Here is a 19,550-nt window from a genome sequence, read left to right on the forward strand (position 1 = left end):
GCAATCCCTTCTCCTCCATTCTCCTCTCGGGATCTTGGGCACGCACGCACACGCTCCCGGCGTGAGTTTTAAGCCACCGGGTCCGGGACACGAACCGCGGTCGACTACGTGGGAGTCCAGCGACATAGCCATTACGCTAACTGCTGGTTCCCTTTCTTTCAAATTCTTGAAGTTCAACCGCTTGCTTGTTTGCTGGAGGCTGAATTATCAGTAGGAAATCTTCATTCCCTGAAAAATCTAGTTCACTGGAGCCGTCCGGATCCAGTGCCTTAACCACCATGCCACTTGCTGGCCTAGGACTGAACTCATGATAGCTTCAATCTGTAGTTAGCATCACCATCCATGTGTGTAAGGCCCCCCTCTTATTTTGTGTTCCTTTTAATCCCCAGACCCCATGTTCATTTTGTCCTTCCCAGAGCCAGATTTTCCAATATTTGCTATTTAACCTTGAATTTGTTGGAGTACTTGTAAAATCTAAACTATTGATGGTTTTAATTAATAGAAATGGCAAAATTATATGTATTTCTTTTTGTTTACCTAAGTTTGTCCACATTTCAGTATGTTTTTCTAGTTTGTTGCTTCTGATTGTGATGGTGTGGACATATATCACACTGTCCTTGCCCAGCCTTCCAGCAGCTACAAACAGGACTACCACACATTTCCTAAATACTTTTTTTTTTTTAAGACAGGATATTGCCATGTTGTTATCCTCCTGCCTCTCAGTCAGTATTACATGTGTGGCCATAACACGTGGTTCTTTTTTTTTTTTTCCAGATATTTTTGCCATAAGGCACATGTGCTCACCAGAGAGAGGCAGAGAGTGAGGGAAGGTGATAAGTCACTCCCCTGGAGGAATTGGCCACACTGAAATCCCTTCTAATCCAGTCTCCTCTCAGGATTTGGGACACACACACACACACACACTCAGTGTGGTTTTCAAGCCTCTGGGTCTGGGATTCAAACCATGATTGGCCATGTGGGAATCTAGTGCCTTAACCTCCATGCCACCTGCTGGCCCCATCTGTCTGTATTTTATTTTTTAAACTTATTTATTTACATTCATTCATTGTACCTCATTACAGTATATAAAATAAGACTTTTGTCATCCAGAATACACTGTATAATGGCTCAATCAAGGATATTATACGTGTTATTGTCAACAAATAATTTTTCATTTCTTGTTTCTTTTTTGGGGGAGAGGTTTTTGCTATAGGGTGTGTGCGCTTGCCAGAAAGATAGAGAGAGACAGAGAGATAGATAGTCAGAAATCCCCCCCCCAGGGGGGATGGCCACACCACAATCCCTTCTCCTCCATTCTTCTCTCAGGATCCTGGGCATGCATGCACACACACCCAGCATGAGTTTAAGCCACCGGGTCCAGGACTCGAACCATGGTCGACTCCATGGGAGTTCAGCTACATAGCCATTATGCTAACTGCTGGTCCTTCATTTCTTGTTTCTTACATTTTGCTTTCCCCCACCCCCTTGATTTCCTACTTCTTACCCTCTGCCACTTTCCACCCTCCTCTCATACTGTCTCTGGTATCTACAGTTGGAAACATCATGTGGCTGTTTTTTAGATAGAATCTTTCTGTGTTGCACAGGCCAGCCTCAAGCTGCTGATCTTCTTGTCTTAGCCACCTTGAGCCTCTCTGGGATTAGAGGTACACACTGTTCCACCTGGCCTTTCAGTTGGACCAAGGATTTTTTTTTTTTTGAGAGGTTTTGGTGATAGGGTGTGTGCACTCGCCAGACAGAGAGAGACAGAGAGACAGAAAGCGAGAAATCACTCCCCAGGGGGGATGGCCACGCCTCAATCCCTTCTCCTCCATTCTCCTCTCGGAATCTTGGACACGCACACACACGTGCCCGGCATGAGTTTTAAGCCAATGGGTCCGGGACGTGAACCGCGGTCGACTACTGCTGGTCCCTGGACCAAGGATTGATCCTGGTCCTCCTACATGGTCCCAGTCTGCATAGTATAGCACTTAACTGCACATGCCACTGCAGCTGGGCTCATGAATTATCCTCATTGGAAGTGAGACTGTCACAGGGAAGGATAATGGAGTTGTTTTATCACTGGTAGCCAATTTTAATATGACTAAGTATAGCCACATTATTTTCTAGACTAGCTATATTATTCTGTAATCCCCTGAATACCTCATAAGGGCATTAGTATTCCCAGACCCCTGCCCATATTTAGTGTTATCCAGATTTTTAATAATTTGGCTAATCTAATGGTTTTTAATGTCTAATTATTAGTTTTATTTGTATTTCTATAATAAAACATTTCACTTTCTCTCTCTGTCTCTCTCTGGTGAATATACATGCTCCATAGCAAATTTTAAAAAGAATAATGACAATAAAATTAAATAAAAAATTCTTTTAAAAGACACATTTTGAACATTTCACCCTGTAACTTATAGTAGATCCTGACTTATTTTTGATAATTGACTCTTGACAACTTCTAAGCATCACCCCTCTGGCTTCTCTACCCCACACCTGGGCAAACTGATAAGATGTTTTAAGGCGTTCCCTCTCCAGGCACTGGCTGGAAATTCAGAGCACTCTGGAAACAGTTAGTCTTGCCCCCGACCACCATGTGAAGCCTAGTCCTGTCTCCTTTCCCCATTTTCAGGCCACACTTAAACCTATGGACAGCTCTCTCCATGAAGCCTATGAGTAATGAGACTTTTCAGGTACTCTCAGTGTCCCATTAGCACTCTAGACATCTGAACCAAATTTGAGGGAGTGGAGTCTTTCCATTTCTGCAGATAATTTAATGACTGAAGTGATGAGCAAGGAGTCCTGGCAATAGCCACCACCACAGGGGGCTTTTCTTTCAAACTGGCTCTACTGTCTGTTGGTAGGTATGCACTATGCCTCTGTCCTACATCATTCACTGAAGTTGAAAGTTATATTTGGTGTTTAAGACAGCTGGGAGGGATAAGGTCGCTCCTTAATGCTGCCCAGGGCATCTTTCTCCATCTGGACCTGTGTGTCACGGATTGAATAATGGCATCAACTGTGACTGATGCTTGGTTCAAGGGATAACTTTCATTTTGTGATTCTTGATTGTCATGTCTCAGTCAGTGTTGGCCTCTGCTTTATATAGCACTTTGGGAAAGGCCAATATCTCATGCACATAAAGTTCCACAGTTGCTGCTTGTGTGAAGGAAGACAAGATACAAAGTAGCATGCTAAAGCCATGGCTCTCCTTCTACAATCTTGTCATATTCCATTGTGGTTTTTCCCTCTGATCTGCCTTCTCAAACAGTTCATTCTGTTCTTCTGATTTTTCTTTTAGAAAACACAATATGAATTCATCCTTCTTTTTTTTTCTTGTTTTGTTTTTGTTTTTGTTTTTACCATAGGGCATGTGCACTCACTGGAGAGAGGCAGAGACAGTGAGAGAGAAAGTGAGAAATCACCCCTGGGGGTATGACCACACTGCAATCTCTTCTCCAATCTCCTGGGATTTGGGGCATACATGCACATTCACCCGGCATGATTTCAAGCCATCAGGTCCAGGACTCAAACCACAGTTGACCATGTGGGAGTCCAGTGCTTTAACCATCATGCCACCTGCTAGCCCTAAATGTCCCCTCTTCTAATTTCCAGTAATACCACCTAGATCCAGATGTATATTTCCCATGACTAACAATTCTATCCCTGTGTAGCTGTGCTGATTCTTTTTTTTTTTTATAAAAAATTACAATTTATTTTAAATTTATAACATCATTTTAAAAAATTGCTACAGGGTGTGTGTGCTCACTAGAGAGACACACGGAAAGAGAGAGAGACAGAAAGCAAGTTGCTAGCTCTGGGATTTGAACTGCAGTCAGTCATGTGAAAGTCTAGCACCTTAACTACCACACTGGCCCTGATCCATTCGGTTATTTAATTAAGTTCTTGGCAAGAAATTTAGAACACCAATTTGTAAGGATAAACTCCATTTGTAAGGGCAAACACAGATCACAAGTAGCCCTGGAGCTGAGGAACAGCTTTGATTTTTGGTAAAATTTGTGAGTCCACAACTTTCTGATCAACTTTGTGCTACTCTGTCATCTTGTATTTCTTCTCTGTGTTGAAGATCTCACCTTCTGGGTAACTGGGCTTCTGTAGCTTCTTTTTTCTTTCTTTCTTTCTTTCTTGCTTTCTTCCTTTCTTTCTTTCTTTCTCTTTTTTTTTTTGAGAGGTTTTTGCCATAGGGTGTGTGTGCTCGCCCGACAGATGGAGGAACAGAGAGCCAGAGAGACAGAAAGTGAGAAATAACCCCCGAGGGGGGATGGCCACGCTGCAATCCCTTCTCCTCCATTCTCCTCTCGGGATCTTGGGCATGCACACACACATGCCCAGCGTGAGTTTTAAGCTACTGGGGCCGGGATGCGACCCGCGGTCGACTACGTGGGAGTCCAGAACCGCGGTCGACTACATGGGAGTCCAGTGACATAGCCATTACAATAACTGCTGGTCCCAGTAGCTTCTTTTTCTTGAAGTAAGCATCAGTGAGGTTCTTTTGGGATTTTTACTTTGCTAATACCAATTTTCATGGAGGTGGTATGACAAATTTCTGGTGTGTTCTACATAGTGGAACTCTATTGAGGAGGTCCAGTCAGAAGTTGCAAGCCACAGCTCAGCTGCTTCAGGAATACTACTCTCTTGTCTTTGTAGGCATCCAGTGAGGATGATCAGAATGGTTCCAGGGGTGATGCTAGCTTGCAGTTTTCTCACATGCTAACTGAAGAAGTTTGTTTGTTTGTTTGTTTTTTTGCCATAGCTCAACAGTTTTCAAGGCACATCTTCAGTAGGATAATACCTAGCATTTTGTGAAGTTTACCCACAAGGTACCAACATTTTTGTCACCACCAACTGGTTTCGTGAGTGGCAAGAACCTCCTCCTTCTTTTCCTTTTCAATCCTGAATTTCGTGGCTATTTCCCCTTATACATGGCCTTCCTGGAATACATGGCAGATTGGGAGTATCTGCCATTTGCCTGGACTAGGACTGGGTTTCAGTTGCAGTGGGGTTCCCTCTTCCTGGGCTTTTTAGCCTAGGGGGAACCCTTTTTAACCTTTTCACTGGCATCTGCTTTCTTGGCTTTGGGTTTCTTCTCCTTAGTATCCTGCTTCACAGCTTTTTCACCTGCTATCTTGTATAGTGGGAAAGAGAACTAAGTTCTCTGCTTCCAGTCTATAAGCAATCCTTTTTTAAAAACAAAACCAAACCTAACAAGAAAAAAAAAAAAGCAAAAACTAGTTCATCTTAGATGCTACTGATAGATTTCATTGTTTAAAACACTGAGCACTATGTTTTTCCTACATAGCTATTTGGAACAAAACTAGGTAAGGATTATCTAACACCTGAGTCTCCCCTCTATGGGTTTATAAGCTAAAGAAAGATCATGGCCTCATATTTGTAGTTCATATTTGTTTGTGTCTAGTTTCTATAACCTTGTCTATTCCATTTTGACATTTTCTTTCTTATTCCCCTGCGCCTGACTCTGATCATTTCATGATCCATCTGCTAATTCAAATAACACACATACTTACACGTTGTGGTCAGTTTTACTTGTTTCTTTAATTGGACTCATTACAATTTCCATTGATTTTTCTTCATCTAATAAACCCATTAATATATGTGAGTAAAAAAAGTGTGATGGAAGTTAAAGAGCATGTCTGGTGACTTGATCAGCTCTAGAGACAGCATAATATGGATGTATGGTCAGACTGTGTCTATATTCAAGAAGTCTATAAAATAATATAATTGAATTTTTACATAAATATTCATCGAGAATCTACTGTATCTTTATATTCTATTACAAAATTTTTAGTTTAAATGAGTATCATTCTGGGCAAGAATGGTATATTAAAGCCAAGCTCTAGTAACTAAGGGACCCCAAGAAACAACATGGTTCTGCAGTGAGTGGGCCAAGTTGGCAAGACAGCTTTCTTTGACGGCCATTCTGGAACAGTTTCTGCACCACCATCCCTTAGGGAAGGGATTGACAAACTTGTCCTCAAAGGCCCCAGAGTAAGTAGAGTTTTGTGGATTGTGTGTTTTCTGACAGAACTACTCATCCTGCTGTTATTTTGTTTGCTGACATGATTACTCATTATGCTGTTGTAGTCCCAAAGCAGTGATAAACAGGACATCACTGAATCATTGTGACTATGTCCAATAGTAACTTTTGGACATCGAATTTCATATAACTTTCACATCATGAAGTATTCCTCTTTTGACTTTTGTCAGCCATTTAAAATGTAAAATCTGAGGCCAGCAGGTACCGTGGTGGTTAAGGAGACTGGACTCCCACATGGCTGACTGGTTTGAGTCCCAGACCTGGCAGCTTGTTTACTCTCTCTCTCCCTCTCTCTCACTATGTCCCTCTCTGGTTAAATTTAAATAAATAAAATAATTCTTTAAAAAAATGTAAAAATCGGGACCAGCAGTTAGCGTAATGGCTATGTCGCTGGACTCCCACGTGGTCGACCGCAGTTCGAGTCCCGGCCCCAGTGGCTTAAACTCACGCCGGGCGCGGGTGCGTGCGTGCCCAAGATCCCGAGAGGAGAATGGAGGAGAAGGGATTGCGGCGTGGCCATCCCCCCCGCAGGGTGATTTCCTGCTTTCTATCTCTCTGTCTTTCTCTGTCTCTCTCTGTCTGTCTGGCGAGCTCATGCGTCCTATAGCAAAAACCTCTCCAAAAAAAAAAAAAAGTAAAAATCCATCCTTAGCTTTTGGGTAGAGGCCTGGATTTGGCCTGAGGAGCTGTGGTTTTCAATTGATTGAGGTTGACTGATCGATGTTGATCAATGCCTTAAGGCACTGCTAGCAACTTAGACCTGTGGTGGGTTAGTGGGTAGCTCTTCATGGGGTGAGTTGCCCTGTCTGGGATATACTGGTGGGAAGACTAAGGGTTGGTGGAAGACACATCCTTTTCCTTAAGCTATTGGCTTTGTTACAACAAGAATAGTTTTTACTTCCCTATGCTTGGTGAGAACTGAGTTCCTTCATTCTACCTGATGACAAACCTAGTGTTCTGTGTCAGGTGTGCAGGGCTCCCAGCTTAAACTGTGAAGGAATGTGACATACTTAACAGCTTCCTGTTAGTGTTTTCTGTTTGATATGTGTCTCTGTACAACACAAGAGGGACAAAGAATCGAATCATAGGCATCTCCCTTATGGTTTGGCTGAGTCAGGATATCTGAGGCTGTCACTGTTTTAATATGAACATAAATTGGTATTCAGGGCACAGTGATGACTAAGGAATAGAGAACAGGGAGATGAAGGGATTTACAGATGAAGGAAAATAAGCACTTTGACTGAGACCCAGCTGCAGTGGTACAGGTGGCAGGCCACCACTGCATGCTGGAGCCATATGGGAAGCCCAGGTTCAGGTTCTGGTTTGACCAAAGCATCCTGGGCACACCTGTGTGCTTCTGTGATCCTGGCTGGTCAGAAGACTGGGGGAAAGATTACAGCCTGACAAGATCCTATAGAATGTAGGTACTCTTTCTCTCTCTAACAAGAAGGAAAGAAATGAAAGTTTAAAATGCTTGAAAAAAGAATCTAGACTCAGAAACACTTATTTAAAGCCACAGAATTTGTTCTTTGTTCTCTGACACCTAACTTACTGACTAGTTCTACATAGGCAGGACTGATTTGCTTGGGCTTGGATCTCTTCTTCCCCAATTACTAAACATTTGATCTACTAAACATTCTTCTGTGGCTCAGTTTCCTCATCTGTATAACAGGGAAAGTAATAATACCAACAGCAAATGCTGCGGCAGAGTTTAAATGAGTTTATAAAGAACTTATAACAGTACATCTAAATGTTATTTCCAATGTATTATATGGTAAGTGTTCTATAAGTGTTAGTTTTATTATTCTAAATTATTGTATTGTATATTACATAGGTTAAATAGGTTGTTACACTTCTATAATGTAGATATATTTTACATATTTATATGTATTTGCTATATTTATATAGAGTCTCTCCTATTTCTCTATGTTCATCCTGAATGAACTCTATGTGTCAATCCTTCTACCTTCTGTTATTTTTGGTCAGTTTTATCTTTTCTTTTTTAGGTGGAGATTTTGGTTTTGAAACTTCACAACAGGGACTGTCTGAAGAAGTTTCTTTTCAGTCTGAGAGAATTAATCTCTTCATGAGAGATGACTCATATTTCATTTTAGAAAAATTGTGGAAGGTTGGTGAAGAAACAGGGAACTACGAGGAAAACTGGAGCAGACTTTTAAGCCATGTGGCCTTCATCAGCAAGCAAACACTAGTTAATGAGAGAGGTTGTGAATATAAGGACATCAGAAAAATGGTTCCTGTAGATCTAGACCTGGTTCCTTCCAGAAAAAGACTACGTAACTATGACTTGTTTGAAATTAGTTTCAAACCTGTTATAAGCTTATGTAATTACAATAGAAAAAATGCAACAGAAAATCTTGATAAGGTTATAAGTTACAGTGATGTTTTTACTCATTTGAATTCTCATACAGAAGTGAATGCTTGTGAATGTACTCAATGTAGGAAACTTCTGACCCATAAGCAAGTTCTCATTCAACATCAGAAAATGCACACAAGAGAGAACCTATATTTGTTTTCTGAATATGTAAAAGTTTTCATCCAGAAGTCTCAACTTTTTGCACATCAGAGTCTTTGTACTGTAGAAAAACAAGAATGCAGCAAATGTGAGACAGCCTTCCAGAAGCCCCAACTTACTGTAGATCAGAGGGTTTATCTGGGAGAGAAACCACAGAGAGGCATGCAGTATGGGAAGGGTTGTTCCCCCAAATCAAACATGTCTCATAATGAAGACAGTTACTCTAAATGCAGTGAATATGGAAGAGCCTTTATCCAGAAGTCAGATCTGTTCAGATGTCAGAGGATTCATACTAAAGGAAAACCCTATGAATATAGCGAAAGTGAGAACTGTTCTCAGAATCTAAACCTCAATATCCATAAAAACAATCATACTACAGAGAAACACTTTGAATGTACGGAGTGTGGAAAAACCTTCACGAGGAAGTCAACACTAAGTATGCATCAGAAAATTCATACAGGAGAAAAACCTTATGTATGTGCCGAATGTGGGAAGGCCTTTATCCGTAAGTCACATTTTATTACACATGAAAGAATTCACACTGGAGAGAAACCCTATGAATGCAGTGACTGTGGTAAATCCTTTATAAAAAAGTCACAACTCCATGTGCATCAGCGAATTCACACTGGAGAGAATCCCTTTATATGCTCAGAATGTGGAAAGTTCTTCACTCACAAGACGAATCTCATTATTCACCAAAAGATTCATACTGGAGAGAGACCCTACATATGTACTGAATGTGGGAAGGCCTTTACTGACAGGTCAAATCTCATTAAACACCAAAAAATTCATACTGGAGAGAAACCCTATAAATGCAGTGATTGTGGAAAATCATTCACCTGGAAGTCACGGCTCAGGATACATCAGAAGTGCCATACTGGAGAGAGACATTATGAGTGCTGTGAATGTGGGAAAGCCTTTATCCAGAAATCAACATTAAGTATGCACCAGAGAATTCACAGAGGAGAGAAACCCTATGTTTGCACTGAATGCGGGAAGGCTTTCTTCCACAAGTCACATTTTATTACACATGAAAGAATTCATACTGGAGAGAAGCCCTATGAATGCAGTAACTGTGGGAAATCTTTCACTAAGAAATCACAACTCCATGTGCATCAGCAGATTCACACAGGAGAGAAGCCCTACAGTTGTGTTGAATGTGGAAAGGCCTTCACTGACAGATCCAATCTCTTTACACATCAGAAAATACACACTGGTGAGAAACCCTATAAATGTACTGACTGTGGGAAAGCCTTCACTCGGAAGTCAGGCCTCCATATCCATCAACAATCCCATACTGGAGAAAGACATTTTGAGTGCAGTGAGTGTGGAAAAGCTTTTGCAAGGAAATCAACACTGATTATGCATCAGAGAATTCACACAGGAGAAAAACCCTATATTTGCACTGAATGTGGGAAGTGCTTTATCCAGAAATCACACTTAAATAGACATAAGAGAATTCATACCGGAGAGAAACCCTATGGGTGCAGTGACTGTGGGAAGTCATTCATTAAGAAGTCACAGCTTCATGAGCATCATCAAATTCACACAGGAGAGAAGCTGCATACATGTGCTGAGTGTGGAAAGGCCTTCACCATCAAGTCAAATCTTATTAAACATCAGAAGATTCATGCTAAACAGAGACCCTATGAATGTTGCGACTTTGAAAAAGCCTTAAACTGGAGGCCACAACTCAGTATACAGCAGAAAACTGATAGTGGAGATGTATAATACCCAGTGCCACAACCGTAACTTGGAGACACACAGGTGAGGGTGCAGCTTGCCTGAGAAACAGGAAGTAGCCAAATACAACTTTCTTCTCTCTCTCAGAATAAGGAATAGCTGGTTCACAAAGCCCATGTCCAGCCCCACTTCTGTGGGTACTTTGGAGAAAAGTTTCTGAGCAGCTTGTACTGGCCCTGCTCAGTTACTTCCTGACGCAGGAGCTGTCAGTCCCCTGCAAGTCACAATGGATATTCAGGAAAACAACTTGCAATCTGTCTTGTCTCCCTTTTGGAGTAAGCTGCTGTACAGATACAAGGATGTTGGGGTTTCCTGCCCTGGGTAGCAAAACTATTCAGTATTGACTTAGTTCATAACTAGTAGTGTGGTGAGAAATTTTTTTTTGTTCTCTAAGCACCCTGAGGACACTGAAATCAAGGCAGAAGGTAGGAAATTATAGTCTATAATGAAAAGGAACCAGAAGTTTTTGTGCAAATGGGCACTAGACACAAAGGATTTTTGTTAAGTCACTGTCATCTATTCTTTATAGAATGAATTGGTGTAATGCTGTGGCAGTAGATCCCAAAGAGGTCTAAAATAACTACTAGCCTGTGTCCTAGAAGTGATCAATGATGTGCACAGCAGCCCCTAACTACATGTTACCTTTGAGTTGGCCTTCAGAAGATGGAAGTCAGCTACAGGGACCAGGACCTAGGTGACAGCTCTTTTAGATCCTCAGCTTCGTCCACAAAAACTGGCAATTTTTTTTTTCCTGATTCCTATTTGAAAAAGGAGCAAATTAAGAAAATGGGTTTTAAGGGCCAGCAGAAGGTGTGGTGGTTAAGGGCCACATGCCAACCATGGTTCGAGTCCCAGACTTAAAACTTATGCTGGGTGTGTGTGTGTGTGTTGTGTGTGTGTGTGTGCCCAGAATCCCAAGAGAAGAATGGAGGAGAAGGGATTGCATCCCCCTTGGTGGGGTAGTTGATTTCTCACTTTACGTCTCATTGACTCTATCTCTTCAGTGAACACGCATACCCTATGGCAAAAAAAGAATTTAAAACAAAGTGGGTTTTTAAAACCCAGAATTTTTCCTTCCAGATTTATTAGTACATGTTAAATAACCATGAAGCACAATTTTCTTGCATTTATATATTTTTTTCTTAGGAGATAAAATATACTTGGACATTTGAAAGAATATACCTGATCCCCTCCCCAATCCTACGAATGAATCTTTCTTGTATTTTTCAAATCCTCTATAGTCTAATAGACTTTTTTTTGTGTTTTATTCTATCAGATACCGAAAGAAGTGTGTGATAGTCTTCTAGAATAACTGCAAATGTGTCTCTCTTTTAGAGCAAATTTTTGCTTTATGTATTTTGAGTCATTGTTTTTATATTCATTCAAACCAACAATTATACATCAGATACTTCATAAGAGATAGTAATTTTCTGTTTATCTTGAATGTGGGTAAGGTTTTATTCACAAGTCATACTTCATTACATATTAGAGAATCTTTGCTAGAGAAAACCTTGATGAATAGTGACCATAGAAAATCCTTTGAAAACTCAAGGTACCTGAATATCACCAAACTCACACATGATTTAAAAATCACAGTTCAGATCTCTTTAGGCACCAGAAATTCATTTTGGAGAGAAAACCTATAAAAGCAGTGACTGGAAACCCCCTCAACTGGAATTTATCAGATAATTTCTACTGATGAGAGACAATATATAAGCACTTAATGAGAGAATAGTTTCACACAGTAGTCAGTCTCTAGTATTCTTTTGTATTGGCACAAGTGAGACAGTGTATTTCCTGAAAGTAAGACTTCTAACACGTCAGCACCAATTGTAAAGTACTCAGAGAAGCCCTATGATTATTGTCTATGATTTGTAAATGGCAAAAACCTTTGTCCATGAGTTGTACCTTATTGAACATCAGTTCAAAAATTGAAAAGAATGCTTTCTACGAGTACATTATTTTATTAATTGCCATGAAGTAGATATGGGGAAGAAACTCTTAATATGCTGGGAAAAGTCTTCCTACAGGAGCAAATTCTACAAGACATAGAATTCATTTTGTTAATTGATTTATTGGGTCATTGGAAAAGTCATGACACATTTTTCTAGGCAAATTTCTGCATTTTCTATGCAAAAATGCACCATGACTTTTTCAATGTCCCAATAATATCAGATCTGTGTATATAAAATAAGTGATGACAAATAGACCAGTTCAACATTTGCCTTTCTTTTAACTAAAAAAAAAAGTTTAAACATACATATACTTATGTGCACACACAAAAGATTTTATATAGATGTGACTTTTGTACAGGTTGAGTATCCCTTATTCAAAATAGTTGGAGTCATAAATGTTTTGGATTTCAGATTTTTTTTTCAGATTTTGGAATATTTGCATATACATAATGAGATATCTTGGGAATAAAACCCAAGTCTAAGCACGAAATTCATTTGTGTTTCATATTATACTTACACATAGAGCCTGAAAGTAATTTTATATACTATTTTTTATTGCAGCATTTTGACTACAACCTGTCACATAAGTTCAAGTGTAGAATTTTCTATTTGTGACATCATGTTGGTGTTCAAAAAGTTTAGATTTTGAGCATTTCAGGTTTGGGGTCTTGAATTTTGAATTAAGGATGCTCAATCAGCAGTATAGTTGATCTCTTTTTGATTTTTGTTTTTCCTTCACTCTCACAGCAGCCCTATCCACACCAGTCATCTGTTAACAGAAAACTGATGCTAATCAACCTTATATTTTTGTTTATATTCACAGTCACATATAGACACATTATTATATAGGTACACGTGTGTTACATAAATGGGATTATATACACATTTTTTTTGTCTTTTGTACTCAACAATAACTTTTTGTTTTTAAGAGAAAGTCTTGCTATTGTGAGCCTCTTCCCTCCACCTTCCAGTGGAACATAGGTGTGTGCCCCTCTGCCTGGGTCGCTTTTAAACAGGGTCTGTGTGTTGCCCAGGCCAGCCCAAGCTCATGATCCTTTGGCCTCCACCTCCTGAGTTGCTGGGATTATAGCACACACCTCTGCACATGCACTCAGGTTGGACCTAGAATTGAACCTGGACTTCTGTGTAGTCACTTAGCAGTGTGAACCACAGCAACTAGGCCCATGATAACTTTTAAATAGTTGAAAGAGTCCATGGTATGGGCATATTTCTGTTACCATTTTCCACTGGATATTCACATTTTCTTTGTCACCAGGAAACATGATTTTATAACCATTCTCAAGAGGTATTATTGGAGAAGTGAATTATTAGACAGGTGTAAACACACCCTTAAATGATTGAAGATTTTTTTTTCTGTAGAATGTTTCTAGAAATGTGATTGATTGTTTGAATTACGTGTGTTTTCTTATTTTAATAGATACTAGGCGCTAGCAGGTGGCATGGTCCTTAAGGGGACTGAACTCCCACATGACCAACTGTGGTTTGAGTCCCAGACCTGGTGGCTTACTTTCTCTCTCTCTCTCTCTTTCTGTCTCTCTCTGGTCAAATTAAAATAAATAAATAAATAAAGTCAAAATAATTCTTTTAAAAAAAGATGTTGTCAGATTTCTTTGTAGTAATAAGACAATAGCATTTCAGATTTCCAACATTGGTATATAAATGTATACCTTGTCCTCACTAAAAGTAGCTATTACCTTTTACCTTGAGAAGTTTAATGAGTTTAAAATGATAACTAATTTAATTTCCTTATTAATATGCCTCTCTAAATGTTTCCTGGCCACTTGAATTTGTTGTTCTGTAAATTGCCTTTATAAACCAGTTTTTCATTTTTTTTATTGTTTTATCAATTTGTAAAATTTTTAAAACTTGCTAGAGGGTATGTGTGCTTGATGGAGAGAGACAGAGAAGAAAAGTGAGAGAGCACCACCCCATTCAAGATGATCAAGCTTCAATCTCTACTCCTCCATTTCTCACTCCTTTCGGGATTTGGGGCATGTACACTTATATACCCAGCATATTTTTCAAGCTGCTGAGTGTAGGACTTGAATCTCACAGTTGGCTACATGGGATCTAGCTGCCATAATCACCATACCATTAACTGATCCTGTAATATCTTTTGTCTGCATTCTATGACTGAAACTGATTGATTAACGGTTGAACAAACACAAGAGATGGGTGTGAATATTAGATGAGGTATATGTGGAGGAGTGGGGCCTGATGAAAGACATTTGGAGAAGGGATACAGAGGTAGAGCATTGATGGGATGGGGAGGTGTGGTGTTATCTGTTAAAGATATTTTGATCAACGGGTCTGGGGAGAAATGTGCACATATCGAAATGGTCTCATTGTAAGTCAAACAATATGATTGAAAGTATATACAAAAAACAAATAATAAATAATGTGAAAAAAATTAAAAAAAATAAGAACACATCAATTTATTTTTTAAAAAGGACAGAATAGAAAACCTAGAAACAAACCCATACACTTTTTTGTAATTTGATATAGTAATATCTTTTTGTGTTAAAAGTAGTAACTTCTTTATAGAAAACATCTACTCTTTGTCTCATTTTTGCATATGATATTTTCCATTCCACATAATTTTACTTTTTACATGTTTAGGTATGTATTTTATTTATTTATTTATTTATTGGAAGGGTTTTTCTGCTATTTATTTTTAGGTTTTTGCCATAGGGTGTGTGTGCTTTCCAGAGAGAGAAAGACAGAGAGAGGTAAAGTGAGAAATCAATCCCCAGGAGGGATGGCCACACTGTAATTCCTTCTACTCTATTCTCCCAGGATTTTGGCTGTGCATGCATACATGCCCCATATGATTTTCAAACTGCTGGGTCTGGGACTTGAACCAAGGTTAGCTATGTGGGAATCCAGCACCCTAACCACCATGCCACTTACTGGCTCTGTACGTTCTTTTACAGTTTATGAATTTCTAATTTTACTTAAGCTTCACATATGGTAAGATTATAGTCTTCTTTTGTATAACCTGTACATCTTCTGGGAAAATGATTCATTTCTTTCCTTTGTTTTCTTGAACATGGATAGCCACGTTCACAGTGGTAAACACTGTTGGCTTGCTGAACCAATATACAATTCCAGTACTCATCTCTAACTGCTTAGTCACTTTGTTATCATCTTCTGAAGCTGTTACTGGCCAAGTGACCTGCCTCAGGCCAAGAAAAGCAAAATACTGGTAGATCTAGGCTGGAAACCTTTCTTTTCCTAAGAGAAGGGACAGACTTAGCTGCTGCTGTTTCTTCTGATCTTCCTCCTGCCTTATACATGCTGCTGGGGCAGCAGCAACATCTTTTCGGTCATTGCAGAAAGGCCAGAGAATCCCAGAGACCCTGGTTCTGACACTGTGGAGTCAAAACTAGCAGCTTACTACAACACTGTAGGTATGTGCCTTATGTGGTGCATAAAAGACTGTTTTACGTTTCTTTTCTACCCAATAGCATGCCTACATTTATTTAGGAATCAACATTTTAAAAATAATTAATCCATTTTCTATTAAAGTAAATAGAAAATAAAAAAATCTTTCAGTGAAAAAATCTGGTAACTAAATAAACCACACAAACCTAAGCAAGATAAAGAGATAGCAATATTATACACAATTTTACTGAGAAAGAACCACAGATATTGATAAACAAGAGCTAGATAAATATCCACAAATCAAACCCAGTCAAATGGAGACATGCAATTTATAATCAGAATAGCAATGTAAGAACAATGTGAGAATTACAGAGACAGAAAATATGATAAAGTATCAAATAGAAGTCGTACAGCTGAAGAAGACTGAAACTCACTGAACATTTCTGTAGAGGGGTTCGACAGCAGGCTAGTTAAAACAGAAAACAGCATCTGTGATCTCAGACTGGGTACCAGAAATCATCTAATATAAAAAGCAAAGAGAATAAAAAAGTAGATATTCTTGGGACTAACAAATGGACTCCCATGTGGCTAACTATGATTCAAGTCCTTGACCCAGACGCTTAAAACTCATGTCAGGTGAATGTGTGTGCATGTCCAAAATTCCAAGAGGAGAATGGAGGAGAAGGGATTGCTGCATGGTCATTCCGCCCCCCACCAGGGGTAGGGAGAGGGGTGTGATTTCTTGCTTTCTGTCTCTCTAAAAAAAAAAAAAAAAAAAAAAAAAGATATATTAAGGGACTTATGGCAAACTATAAAAAAAGCAAAAACATGGGACCAGCAGATGGTATAATGGTTACGTCACTGAACTCCCACGTAGTTTACTGTGCTGGAGTCCTGAACCCAACAGTTTAAAACTCACATCAGGCACGTGTGTGTGTGTGTGTGTGTGTCCAAAATTTTGAGAATGGAGAAGAAATTGCAGTGTGGCCATCCTCCTTAGGGGTGATTTCTTGCTTTCTCTAGCTCTCTGTCTCTCCAGTGAGCACATGTGCCCTATAGCAAAAATCTCTCTATCTCTAAAAAAGCAAAAACAAAAAATGGGCATAATATTATCACACTAAAAGAATAAAGCACAGAAAATATATTCAAAGAAGCAATGGCATAAAATTCCCAAGCATGGGGACAAAATAGAAATCCATGTCCAGAAAACCCAAAAGAAACTACATAAGCTGAATACAAAGAGATCCATTCATACCAAAATACATCATAGTCAAACTGTTAAAGTTAAAGAGAGAATTTTAAAGACAACAAAGAAAAAGTGGATTGCTACATGCAAGGAAATACCCCAAGAGATTATCAGTGTACATTTCAGCAGTCTCTTTTCTTGTAGTGCTTTTGTCTGGCTTTGTGACCTAGACAATGATAGCTGTCTAAAATGAGGTTGGAAGTGTCCTCACCTCTAAATTTGACCAAGAAGGTTAAATACCTGTATACTGAAAATGAGGAAGGAAATTGAACAAGAGACAAATAATCCACAGATAAGCCATATCCGTGTACTGGAAAAAATAGTATTTTTAAAAACCTACTTACTTATCAAAGCAATCTACAGATTTATTGTATTCCATTCAGCTTCAGCATCAATGAACCTCCCTCTGACCCTTGTTTGAAGATGCAGGGGCACTGTGAGAGGCCCAGGTAGAAGCACATACAAGGTGGACCTGTGTGCAGCTCTGGAGCTCAGGACCTCAGCCCAGACCATGAGAGGCAGTACATATCTCAACGAGCAGCAAATCAGTGAGCCCCCGACCCACACATGAGAGGCAGTACATATCTCAATGAGCAGCAAGTCAGTGAGCCCCTAACCCACCCTGAGTGGCAGTCTCTGCAGCCGGAAGTGACCAAGTCTTGAAACTGTACTAGGAAACAAATGAGACTTGCAACCTAGACACTTGGCATCTCTCCACCATCCTGTTCCTGCTCCTTCTTGAAGCCTGGCACTCCTTTGACCTTATGGAGGATGTGGATGCAGTAAGCAGATCTTCAAAAACTCCAGGAGGCTCTTAGTATGAAACAGGCTCTGAAGTAGGTCAAGGACTTCTCTGCAGGTGGCACAGTGCTTAAAGCTCTTCACCTGGGATTTGAACCAAAGCCTGTACCTTAAATGCTCTAGTGGACACCCACATACTCCTCCAACTCAATTCAAGCTATGGGATGTTCTCTGTATTCTTGGTTAATGTTTCCCTGGTCTGTTGCAAAGCACCAATGAAACTTAGTATTTAGGGCATTCTGCTTTGGATGTTATTAGGACGGTAATTCTGAGAAATTATTTCATTTTATTATTTTTCTTTTTTTAAATTTATTTTTATTATTATTATTTATACATTCAATTGCTGTATATCATTTATATTGTAAAGAGACTTTACCCAGCATGATATACATCTCAGTTCAGTTGAGAATACTATACACATCCTCATCAACAGATAATAAACCATATCTGTGTCTCACAAATATCTTACCTCGTTTTTTCCCCAAATTTCCTTTCCTGCACTCTTCCCCTCCCACATTCTCTTTCCATTTTGTCTCTAGTGTCCCTAACAATTTTTAATGCTTTTATGTCCTCCAGTCTTAAAGTCTCTACCATAAAGAACAAACAGTCGATTTATGTTTGTTAAGTGAAGATGTACAATGTCTCTCTTTCTTAGCCTGACTTGCTTCACTCAGCAACGAAACTTCCATATTCGTCCACTTTCTATCAAATTCCAGGGCCTTGTTTTTTATGGCTGAGTAGTATTCCTTGGAGTACATGTGTCACACTTTTTAATCCATTCACCTGTTTGTGGACATTTGGGTTGGTTCCATGTCTTAGCAATCGTGAATAGTGCTGTAATAAATATAGTGGTGCAAGTGCTTTTCTGACTGAGCATTCTCCTGTCCTTTGGGTAGATACCCAGGAGTAGAATTACTGTATCATATGGTAGTTCTATATGAAGGTCTTTAAGGAACCTCCATATTGTTCTTCACAGTGGCTGGACCAATTTACATTCCCACTAACAATGTAGGAGTGTTTCCCTTTCACCACCTACATTGATCATTTTTTATCATGTAAGCCACCTGAGTTCCTTGTATATTCTGGTTATCATCAGTCTGTTGTCTGAGGCATAGTTTGTGAATATATTCTCCCATTCCAAGGGTGCCAGTTCACTATAGCTATTGTTTCTTTTTCTGAGCAGAAAATTTTTACCTGATGTCATCCCATTTGTCTACTTTTGGAATTATTCCCTGTGCTTTAAGGATCTTATTCAAGAATTCCTTCCTGCTTTGATGTCGTCAAGAGTTTCCCCTGCATTATCCAGCAGTAATTTTATTGTTTGAGGTCTTAGGGTAAGATCTTTCATTCATTTTGAGTTGATTTTTGTTAACGGTGAGAGACAGGGGTCCAGTTTTATTTTTCTACAGGTGGATACCCAGTTTTTCCAACACCATTTGCTAAAGAGATTTTCTTTTACGCACTGGATTGACGCATTGTCAAAAGTCAGTTGCCTGTATATTTGGGAGTTTATTACTAGATTCTTTATTCTGTTCCATTGGGCTACATGTCTGTTTTTGTGCTAATACCATGCTGTTTTGATTATCACACCTTTGTAATATATTTTGGTGTCAGGGAGTGTGATGCCTCCTACTCCATTCTTCTTGTGTGGTATTGCTTTAGCAGGTCAGGGTCTTTTGTAATTCCACACAAATTCTGTGATTGTTTTTTCTAAATCTGTGAGGAATATCTCTGGTAATTTGGCTGGGATTGTATTAAATTTGTAGGCTAATTTGGGTAGAATTG

General features: G+C 39.4%; 1 protein-coding gene across 2 annotated transcripts in view; it reads left to right on the forward strand.

Moving 5' to 3' along the window:
• The window catches only part of ZNF484 (zinc finger protein 484), a 66,068-nt gene extending 54,918 nt beyond the window's left edge, over positions 1-11,150 (forward strand). For both annotated transcript variants that reach the window (XM_014588614.2, XM_014588616.2), the window contains one exon: positions 8,089-11,150. In XM_014588614.2, coding sequence (XP_014444100.1) covers positions 8,089-10,346 — 2,258 coding nt within the window. In that variant the 3' untranslated portion in view covers positions 10,347-11,150. The remainder of the gene's footprint in view (positions 1-8,088) is intronic.
• Positions 11,151-19,550: the final 8,400 nt, after the last annotated feature.

The sequence above is a fragment of the Tupaia chinensis genome, unplaced genomic scaffold (genome assembly GCF_000334495.1).
Source record: "Tupaia chinensis unplaced genomic scaffold, TupChi_1.0 Scaffold000037_3, whole genome shotgun sequence".
Classification (NCBI taxonomy): domain Eukaryota; kingdom Metazoa; phylum Chordata; class Mammalia; order Scandentia; family Tupaiidae; genus Tupaia; species Tupaia belangeri.